The sequence below is a fragment of the Amaranthus tricolor genome, chromosome 7, assembly GCF_026212465.1.
Source record: "Amaranthus tricolor cultivar Red isolate AtriRed21 chromosome 7, ASM2621246v1, whole genome shotgun sequence".
NCBI classification, from domain to species: Eukaryota; Viridiplantae; Streptophyta; class Magnoliopsida; order Caryophyllales; family Amaranthaceae; genus Amaranthus; species Amaranthus tricolor.
In genome coordinates this window covers 23,941,579-23,953,105 of record NC_080053.1, presented here as the reverse complement: position 1 = coordinate 23,953,105, position 11,527 = coordinate 23,941,579, and the positions used below count along the sequence as shown (strand labels likewise).

Genomic DNA, 11,527 nt, shown 5'->3' with positions numbered 1-11,527 from the left:
TTATATTGTTCCCAAGTAAGAGATTAGATAGAACTTTCTATCAATTGTGCTGGCAGCAACTGTTAACGCCCATGGGTAGACGTTTAAAACAGTCCCAAGAGCAGGTCCTGTGTTCCCAGCTGATACAATTGTAAGGATACCATTTTTTATAGCATGAAAACTACCAACAACAAATGAATCCAGAAACTCTCGTTCTACCCTAACCACAGAAAGATTGATAATGTCAACATTATCATCAATGGCAGCTTCAAAAGCAGCTAATACATCCATGTCGCTAGCAGCTCTTGACCAATGAACCTTGTAAGCAAAAAGTCGTGCTTTGAGTGCTAGTCCCATGGCAATTCCATTTGCTAGCCTATTCAAGCTTGCATCACTAAATAAACTCCCTCCTACTGTTGATAGAGTGAGACTACCATGACCTTCCTTATCTCTAGGGCTTGGTGTATCGTTAAGCGTCATATTGTATAACTTGGCTTCTTCCAACAAACCTTTGCAGAAGCATCGTGCCCCTATAAGCTTTCTGATGAACATACATAGATTATACTTCAACAAATAATACATACCTATTTATTCATTTAATATTAGTAAATTTAAATATTATCAAACTGCCTAGCTACGTTTAATTACAAGGTAGGGATAGGAAACGGGTTCGTTAGAATTGAACCCATGGTCTACTCTTATCTGGGAAAGACCAACTGAGACAAGACTCAATTATCTAGTTATCAATTATTCCAAAATTTAAATTGAAGAATACATTACAAATTATATATTTACCTATTTCACTTGAACATTGGATCATGCTCATCCGCACAAACTCCTTTGAACTTTTTTGGAATAGACCCTAAACTTTTGTCGAAAAAGCTAATATGTTTTGAGTGCACACCTAAACATACATAAATGCATCTAATTAATTAATATGAACCTTAACATTTTCATCGTGACTTGCATAGCGTTTTGTGTAGTTTGAAAAAAAAATTATGTAAAGGATAAATTCAAATTTGTCAATTTAAAGAGATAATTAAGGTTTTATATTAGTTAAATTTGATTCAATTCATCCTTCTCATTTTTTACACTCCCCTCTCGTGTGTGGTTATATACTAAGATAAATTTATATTTATAAAATGAATATATATTGTTACCGGAATCAATGTTTGCTATAATCATGTTGTCTCCATATGAAGATATATTCCAAATAGAAACTTTGTCGTGAAAACCCTCTTCATGCTCTTTATGTAATCCTAAGAAATCAGGCCAATGAATTGTTGCAAGTTTTACTAGTCGACTCTCAGTAATTGATACAACTTCTGGATGCACTGTAAAAATACCAAGAATATTATACTTGGTAAATCAAAGTTACGATGCTTAATTAATACTTCTTCTACATTGGAATAAATTAAAAAAATTCACACAAAAAGTAGTTAAGCTCATATGATAATAAATTCATTTATAAAGATGGATGATCTTACTTGCAAGCCTTCGAGCCTCCTCTTCTTGTAAAGTCACCACAAAACAATTAAAATATTTATTGAATGAGTATACAATTTTTGACTGATCATAATCACTTTTGAGTACATGGATCAACATATAAAAATTCATCAAAACAAATTAAATTAAAATTAAATTACATTAAATATATAATCTTGGAGCAATTTTCATTTTACGATCAATTTTGGTACCTTAATGATACGGAAGAATGCAAGCATGGTGTGATTATCAGTAATATTCTCAGGACTAGCCGATAAATGACTCCCATATAAATTATGTAGAGCTACATATATAAATAAATGTCAAAAAAATATTAACTTAATTAATTTTAAAGAAAATATTTTACTTACCTTGGGAACAGCAAAAGTAGGTACACTTTGCGTTGACAAAACAATGATGATAAGATGAAAAGATAAACTCATTAAAATTGACATTGTCTAAAATTTATAAATCTATTACTACTAGCAATTTTTTGGTTTAAAGCTTTCTCTTCAAAATCTTTTCTTCAACATTATATATATATATATATATATATATATATATATATATATATATATATATATATATATATATATATATATATATATATATATATATATATATATATATATATATAAATATATATATATATATATATATATATATATATATATATATATATATATATATATATATTTATACTTATAACTTTTTGAACTCTTCAAATAATAAATTATGATTCACAAGTATTTTAATTTCTTTCTTTACCTTATATAATTTTTAATGAGAAATACTATATTTAGCTAAATAATCTAAATTAACTTATTTCCAATTTTCATGTTGCATAGATTATTTTTACTTTTCTTTCCTCTTTTAAATTTTGGTTTAGACTTATTCATATAGGAATAATCTATATCTTAAATTAAGACTGTTTTAGTGTAATAGGAAAAGAAAGGAGAAGAAGGGATACATTTCATTAGATCCATACATAACCAATTGATGCACGTCTTTCGTGTCTATCAATCAATTATTGATCATCTTATTAAAAATAGTACCTTAATAACTGGATTGTTTCTACTTTTTTTATAATCATAATTAAAATATATAAACGATATATATATGTTTATATATATATATATATATATATATATATATATATATATATATATATATAAATATATATATTTTAAGTTATTTTAATTGAATATTGAGAAAGCATTAGATTCATTATTTAGGACACAATTTTTTTAAAATTATTTTTACTTTTTTATATATAGTTTATTGATAGTATTTTCATGGTTATCACTTTTTAAAAACATAAATCAAAGTAACACAATCAAATAGCAAGAAAAAAAATTAAAGGTAGGGGAAATCTTTTGACTATTCATAATAAATTATAAAATTTACGAATACAAAGCCCATGGAGACAAGTTTAACCGTTTCAATAAAACTGCACTTGTGATTAGAGTATTTGAATTATATTGGAATTATCAGTCGTATATTTATAATTTTAAAGTGATTATTTTTAATTCTAAAGTAATTATTTATGATTTTAAAGTGACCAATTATAAATAATCACTTATCACTTATAATATTAAATTGATTACCACAATATTAAAACAATCAATTATAAAAGGAAAATTATCATGATTAATACAACTTTTGCTTATTTCCCGAAAATAATATCAACTTTTGAGTAACCATAAATAATACCAACTAAAGTGGTGTTTTTCTAGAAAATCTCTAACATGTTAAAATCCAAACTAAATTTGGTATTATTCTAGGAAATAAGCCCCCTAAGTTGGTAATATTCATGGATAAGCAAAAGTTGGTATTATTTTGAAAAAATTAACAAAAGATTGTACTATTCATGGTAATTTTTCCATTATAAAAATGAATTGATTGTATGAATATGTTTCATAGTGAAATGATCACTTGCTAATAGCTAGGGGTGGCAAAATGGGCGGGTAAATGCAATATGCCCTCCCCCTAGCTATCATACATAGCGAGTAACATTTTCATACCCATGCATGCCCACTTGGGTATACATTCACACACATCCGCACCCACTATGACTTATTAGCCTGGTATACCTATCATAAGTATACCCACCTTATATGTCTCACATTCATTAAAAGTCCGCGTTATATACTTTATAAATCTTGAAAACTTTAGTTGTACATTTAATATTGTTTAAACCATACAATATAATAAAATAAAAATATTACCCATAACTATTATGAATAAAATTCATTTAAAATTCGAAGTCTATTCCTTTAACTTTTAGGAGTTTAATCATCATGGTACCCTTGATTATTTAAAATGCTTGAGTACATTGTCTATTTCTGTATCAAGTAATTTTCATTGTCAACCTAACGACTCCTTATATACATTCAAAAAATACGAAATGATACAATATGTATTTTCCAATCAATTTTAGAATTTTTTTTTCATTTACATTATCATAGAATTTTTTATCGGTTTTAACATAATATTTTTTTTTAGTGGAAATCATATTTGATATCTTTTTAAATGTATTATCATTTCTTTGCTAGGTTAATTTGTTTAGTTGGGTTTCTAACTTCTAGAGTACTATTTTAACATTAATTAACTATGAATAATCTCAACTTTTGGGTAACTTAACCAAAATTATTTTTACTTCAATTGTTAACTTGTAATTGTAGGTTAATTCTTTTAAAAATAAAGGAAAAATACAAATTATAAATAAAAATACTAAAAAATAAATTATAAAAAAAAAACAAAAAGAACCCACCAATTCCAGGGCTTCATCACCATTGTTAGCCCATGTCTTCAACTACCACCATTACCACCGTCAAACCCTCTCAGACTGCCACCCTACATCACCACTCTCCACCCTTTCCCCATGACCCCACCCCTACACGATTATCATTATTGAAACCCACACCATACCCGGTACACCTACCCTATCCTCCTACCTCAGCAAACCCCCATTCCCTAACTACATGACATCCTATTTTTTGCTCCTCACTCTCCTCTCTGGCAGAATGGGATTATTCCATTGGATCTACTGGGGGGGGGGGGGGGGGTCGTACGACTCTTAAGGAAATGGGTTGGTAGTCACTAGTGGAAAAACTCTTACTTGCTGCGTCACATATGCTGCGGTTTTTCAATTATGCAGCATAAAATAGGATGAAAAAACGATGAAAAAAAATAAGTTATATGCTGCGGTTCCCCAAAAACCGCAGCATATAGTCTCATTTAAAAAAAATGAAAATTACATTATATGCTGCGGTTCTTCAAAAACCACTGCATATGATGCAAATTATTTTTTTAAAAAAAACGCGCGTCTCATATATTATTCTTGTTCAATAAGCTAAACTATTGTTTCATTATAACATTAACAAAAGCTAGTTAAACCCTTCTAAAACCCACAAAAAACCAGTACTGCTGCTCTTGAATTCTTCACCTTCCTTGTTCTTCTTCAACCCACGAACAACTGCTAAACCCACGAAACAAAAGCTTAACTATAGTGTTCTTCAAAACCCATGAACAGCTATTCGAAGAACCCACAAATTCTTCATCTTCTTGTTCAAAGCATTGTTCTTGTTCATCTTCAAAACCCACAAAATGGAGGTATAATTTCTCTTTTCAATATATTAAACCCTTAAGCTTTGCTAGCTATTCGAAATCCATGAAATTTAGGGCTAATTTTTTTTATACTAATTTTTTTTTCATTGTAGATTACTTAACCCAAGAAATCAGGGTAATTTTATTTATTTTTTAAATTTGCCAGTTCATATTTTTATTGTTTTACTTGTAATTTAGTGCTAAATATATCAATTACTTGAGAGTTTGACATTTTCAATTTTATGTTATTATTTTTTTAATTATTTGTGCATTTTGTTAAAAATGTGGTTTCTTATTGTAAATATGTTTTAATTATTAGAATTAGATAGAATATACATATTTTTAGGGTTAAATGATTTATTTTTAGACTTAATATCGATGAATGAAGAATAATTTTAGAATATGTTTGGTTATATAGAATTAGCATATGAAGTATGAAGCATCAAGTATACAGTGTTAATTATTTTAAGGAAAATTGGTTGAAATTAATCTCAACTATCACCCATTGGCCAAAAATAATCCCCACTATCGATTATTTTTTAATAATCCCAAATATTATCTAAATTTGTTCAAAACATCCACCCCTCCCAGCATACCGGCAGCAGCTGGCAAAACAGGTTTAGATTTTTATTTTCTTTTTTTTATTTTTTCTCTTAAAAAATAACTCATCTCCTTCATCTATTAATCCCCTCCCTCTTCTTCTTCCCCATTACTCCTCCATTGATGAACCCTAACTTCTCAAAAAACCAAATTGAAACTAAACCTCCAAAATCTTCAAATTCCTACAACATATGATATTGATTTAATTAGGGGAGGTTAAAATGTGGATTATAATTGCATAATTAAAAATGGGTTTTAATTAGTTTGGATTGAAACTTTATATAATTAAAATTGGATTTTAATTATTATAAGTACTCATTAATTTAATTTATATGATAATAAAAATAATGAATTGAGTTATTTGATGTATTGGACACTTAAAATAATTCAAGATATTATAAAATAAAAAATAAAAAAATCGAATGCAGTCATCTTCTTCACTCCATTTTGTTTTTTTCCTCAAATACAATATCAAGATTTACAAGTTTGATTTTGGAATAGTTATTGTACGAAAATTTGTTTTTTTTTGTTTGAAATGCATTGCCTAACAATTAAATTGTTTAATTGAGTATTTTGAACCCACAAAGGCAATTTCATTTTCGATTTTTCGAACTTCTAGATTTTTCCCCAATTTGATTGAATTCATGAACTTTGTGAAATTTCATAATTAATCATTTCTAAACTATAATTATATGATAGTTATATGTTTTTCCCTTATTTTGGAATTATAATTTGAACATTTGATGGTTCATCAATAGAGGAGTAATGGGGAAGAAGAAAAGCGAGGGGATTAATAGATAAAGGAGATGGGTTATTTTTTAAGAGAAAAAACACTAGTGGAAAAAACCTCATTTGCTGCGGTTTTTTGGCCATCATTTGCTGCGGTTTTGACCACAAGCAATAGTGATAGCAGCAAATTGCTTATTTTAAATGTTGCGGTTAAAAACCACAGCAAAAAAGGGCATTATTTGCTGCGGTTAACCCAAAACCGCAGCAAATAAGGAGTAGTATTTGCTGCGGTCAGCACCAAAACCGCAGCAAATACTCCTCCTTATTTGCTGCGGTTTTGGGTTGACCGTAGAAAATAGTTGGTATTTTTTTTTCTTTCTTCGTTTTATACTAATAATAATCTAATAATAATTTACAATGTAATAACAATGATTAATCCAATAATTATCCAATGATAATCACAAATAATCACCAATAATCTCTTTGTAATAATAAACTCTCGATCGTATATATAATATTATATTATGTACGTACATATATATATATATATATATATATATATATATATATATATATATAATATACATTAAAGTCCTAAAAAATCTATACTAATTACAATTTATCAAGGACAAAAATTAGCAAGATACGCGGCAATCTTGTCTTTTAATTCGCGCATCTCTCCACTTCTCAGAGGGCGTGTTTCCCTCAGAATGTCGTATAAAACCTATAATATAATATAAAATTAAATGATTAATAAACATTAGATTTTACCAATAATAATAATTTAAGAATGTAACAAATACTTACGGCATCTATATTATCGACTCCAAAATCCTTCACAGATTTTATAATATCGTCCATGTACTTTTTCGTGTAGTAGCCGCAATCAACGAAAGTAGAAGGTTGTTGAAAGCACTAAGAGAAAAAAGATGTTAGTGCCAAAAACGCTTAAAAACGTATAAAATCGCAACTTAATATGTAATTTCTAGCATATGACTATGATTTTCAATACTAACCACTTAAACACAATAATATATACTAATTAGTGTTGTGTGCCAAGTTTCGTGCAAAACAAACAAAGTTTGAGCTACTTTATGCGCAAAAGTGCCAAAAACGCTTAAAAACCCTCAAAATCGCAACTTAACACGTAATTTCAAGCATATGACTATGATTTTCAATTCTAACCACTTCAACACCATAATATATACCAAATAGTGTTGTGTGCCAAGTTTCGTGCAAAACATACCAAGTTTGAGCTACTATATGCGCTAAAGTGCCAAAAACGGTTAAAACCCTTAAAATCGCAACTTAACACATAATTTCTACCATATGACAATGATTTTCAATTCTAACCATTTCAACACAATAATATATACCAAATAATGTTGTATGCCAAGTTTCGTGCAAATCAAGCCAAGTTTGAGCTACTTTATGCGCAAAAGTGCCAAAACGCTTAAAAACGTATAAAATCGCAACTTAACACGTAATTTCTAGCAAAAGACAATGATTTTCAATTCTAACCACTTCAACACAACAATATATACCAAATAGTATTGTGTGCCAAGTTTCGTGCAAAACATACCAAGTTTGAGCTACTTTATGCGCAAAAGTGCCAAAAACGCTTAAAAACGCATAAAATCGCAACTTAACGCCTAATTTCTACCATATGAAAATGATTATCAATTCTAACCACTTCAACACAATAATATATACAAAATAGTGTTGTGTGCCAAGTTTCGTGCAAAATAAACCAAGTTTGAGCTACTTTATGCGCAAAAGTACCAAAAACGCTTAAAAACGCATAAAATCGCAACTTAACGCCTAATTTCTACCAATGATTTCAATTCTAACCAATTCAACACAATACTATATACCAAATAATGTTCTGTGCCACGTTTCGTGCAAATCTGATACAAATGTGGTTGTATCAAATGAAGATACCAAAGGAGCCCACACAAGGCTGCATAGGCTGCATACAGACCTAGCTCACAGAACAGGCCATGGCTTCAGAACATCACAGCAGTAAACTAGTGACCAGACCACCTTGCACGACACGTGGAGACCAAACCTATGCATCCTACAAGTTGAGCTGAAGGAGGGCTGCTCGACAGTTTGCTAGATCAGAATTGTGTTAAGTGTTTTTTTGTTTTTTGTTTATGTTTTATGTGCCCATGTAATAGCACCTGTGTTTTAATTAGGCGTGTGCTAATATAGCCGTTATGTTAGTCGAGAGCTCTATATAAGGAGAGCCTCACTTGTGTAATAAATGTTGAGCAACTTATGTTTCAGATTTAATCAAAGTAATATAGAGGTATTTCAGAACACTAATCCTTGGTTCTGTTTGTGGTTGTTTCTAGCATATGACTATGATTTTCAATTCTAATCACTTAACCACAATAATATATACCAATTAGTGTTGTGTGCCAAGTTTCGTACAAAACAAACCAAGTTTGAGCTACTTTGTGCGCAAAAGTGCCAAAAACGCTTTAAAACGCATAAAATCGCAACTTAACTCCTAATTTCTACCATTTGACAATGATTTTTAATTCTAACCACTTCAGCACAATAATATATACCAAATAGTGCTGTGTGCCAAGTTTCGTGCAAAACAAACCAAGTTTGAGCTACTTTATGCGCAAAAGTGCCAAAAACGCTTAAAAACGCATAAAATCGCAACTTAACACGTAATTTCTAGCATATGACTTTGATTTTCAATTCTAACCACTTCAACACAATAATATATACCAAATAGTATTGTGTGCCAAGTTTCGTGTAAAACAAACCAAGTTTGAGCTACTTTATGCGCAAAAGTGTCAAAAAAGCTTAAAAACACATAAAATCGAATTTGTGTACCTTTATTGTTGTCCATTTTGGAAATGTGGCTCTGGATGTAGATCCCATTTGTCCACGCACTTTTTTCATTGTGTTGAAACGCATGGGAAAAGTAATACTATATATATATATATATATATATATATATATATATATATATATATATATATATATATATATATATATATATATATATATATATATATATATATATATATATATATATATATATATATATATATATATATATATAATATAACACTTAATTAAATCAAATTGGTAAAATAATTAATATTACGTACGCATTCAACAACGATTTGAATTTTGTGTTGCGAGGCGGGCTTTGAGGTTTTTCTAATGAGTCGAAAAGATGTGCAGTGTTCATTAAAGGACATGTGACCAAAAGTATCCAATGCAAACTATAATCGCAAATTTAAAATCAACAAATTAGAGATTAGGTGACTTTAAAAATCAAAAGATAAGTTCAATTTCAAAAATAAAACATACTATTCCGTATTGTGAGCAAGAATGAACGTGTGTTTAGATGCAAGGGAATTAGTTAAAGCAGTCTCAATGTATGCTCTGACGTCATCTGGATCATTTACACATTTAGTACCCGAAATTGACTGAGGACAAAAGCATCCAATTTTTATTGGAGGTTCGCAAGAATTTATCTCCTCGTAAGCCGCACTAAACTCACGAATAAAAAAATTTTGTTAGTAATTCGGTTATTAAAACAATTAAACAACAATGCCTAACTTGTAAGATAATGAGCATCATCTCATGTAGACATGGATAAGAGCTACGTTCAGCATCTCTCCTCTCAAAAATTACCCAATGTCACTAGGACCAATAATTACAAACGGGCTTTCTTAAAAGCAGAATTAGTCCTTCTGCAGGTTTAGAATGATTGGGTCCTCCTCACGCAGGCGAGATGCACAAGTGTGCAACTATTTGCAATCTTGAGAGAGATCGTTTAGCTCCACGTCAGTCAATATTGGAGTGCTTTGCATCGACTTTGACCCAGTCGACACCTTTGCTGAGGAACCGATCTGTCTCCAAGATCCCTTTGGACTCTTTTGCTATTTCAATTTATACAATTAAATTAGTGTAAGCATGCAATTAAAAAAATAAAAATAAATAAGGTACAAATGATTCTTACCATGTAAGTGAATCGGACCCAAGCATATGGCCATGTGACGAAACTACCTAGGGCGTCTGATAGTTTCTCAAGGCTCCATGCTGGCATTGGAACCGGGAGTGAGAAATCTTCAAACCCCTTTACAATAGTTTCCACGGTCACACTGATGTGGCCACTTGTAACAGGCATCGAATGCACTGTTTGGCCCTCTTTGGTTGGCTGGGCCACACCATATGCAACCTCAGTTAAGTCGCCATCACTAGCAACACCTAACTGAGGCAGCAAAAGAGAACAAGGAGTCGCCTCCTGAAAATTGTGTCGTTTAGTATAATAAGCATAATAATAAAATATTAAAACGCACTACAATTTAAATTAATAAGTGCTTATATATTTAAAAACTATGTACCTGTAGCACTGGCTCCGGAGTTGGCTCCGGATTTTGAGCAACGAAGTTTATGGTCTCCGGTGTGGGGTTTTCCACTTCAGGGAAAGTAATGGGCTGGGGTGCTACGGGGGTAATGGGCTAGGGTGTTGGCTCGACCGATGCATTAGGATCCCCATGTTGACTTTCCTGATCCCGGACAATCAAGTTTGCCAAGTCAACAACGGGTGCTCCAATCTTCTGCAACACGACAGCCAGTTTGGCGAGAATGTCCTTTGTAATATCTGCTCGGAGGGTTGCTACTTTATCCCGCAGCGTCGTTCGGGATTGAGTAGCAACACACTCTTTTTCGAATGCCTTCTGTAATCCCACGCGGACGCCTCCCTTTCTGACTACCCGCCCACTGTGGTCTTTCCCTAAGACCATATGCAATATGCAATGCGTTAACATTGCCTCTTGGGGTGAACTCCCCCGTAGCTTCTTTTTCCTTCCAGCCCATCTGTTCAAATAAAAAGTGACATATATAGCAATTAGTATAAGTAAATCAAAGCCAAAGAATACAAAACAAATCAAGAATATACTTAATAATTTCAAAACTCACCACAGCATCAGCAACCTTCTTCGTTCCCGGATCATTAATGGTAAATTTACCACTTGCATCTCGGTAATGAAGCCCGAAATACCAATCACGCACCCGAGTTTCAGTAGGAGTATTCACGGATGCGAAGGTAGTCGTAGATGAGGGTGTGGATGAACTTTGATTGGGGTAT

The 11,527-nt window shown here is 31.1% G+C and overlaps 1 protein-coding gene across 1 annotated transcript; it reads right to left on the bottom strand.

The window, feature by feature from the left end:
* LOC130818627 (subtilisin-like protease SBT4.14) lies at positions 1-459 on the bottom strand. The gene has a single exon (XM_057684790.1). It carries the CDS (start codon positions 457-459, stop codon positions 1-3), a length of 459 nt encoding a protein of 152 aa, XP_057540773.1.
* Between the last annotated feature and the right edge of the window lie 11,068 nt (positions 460-11,527).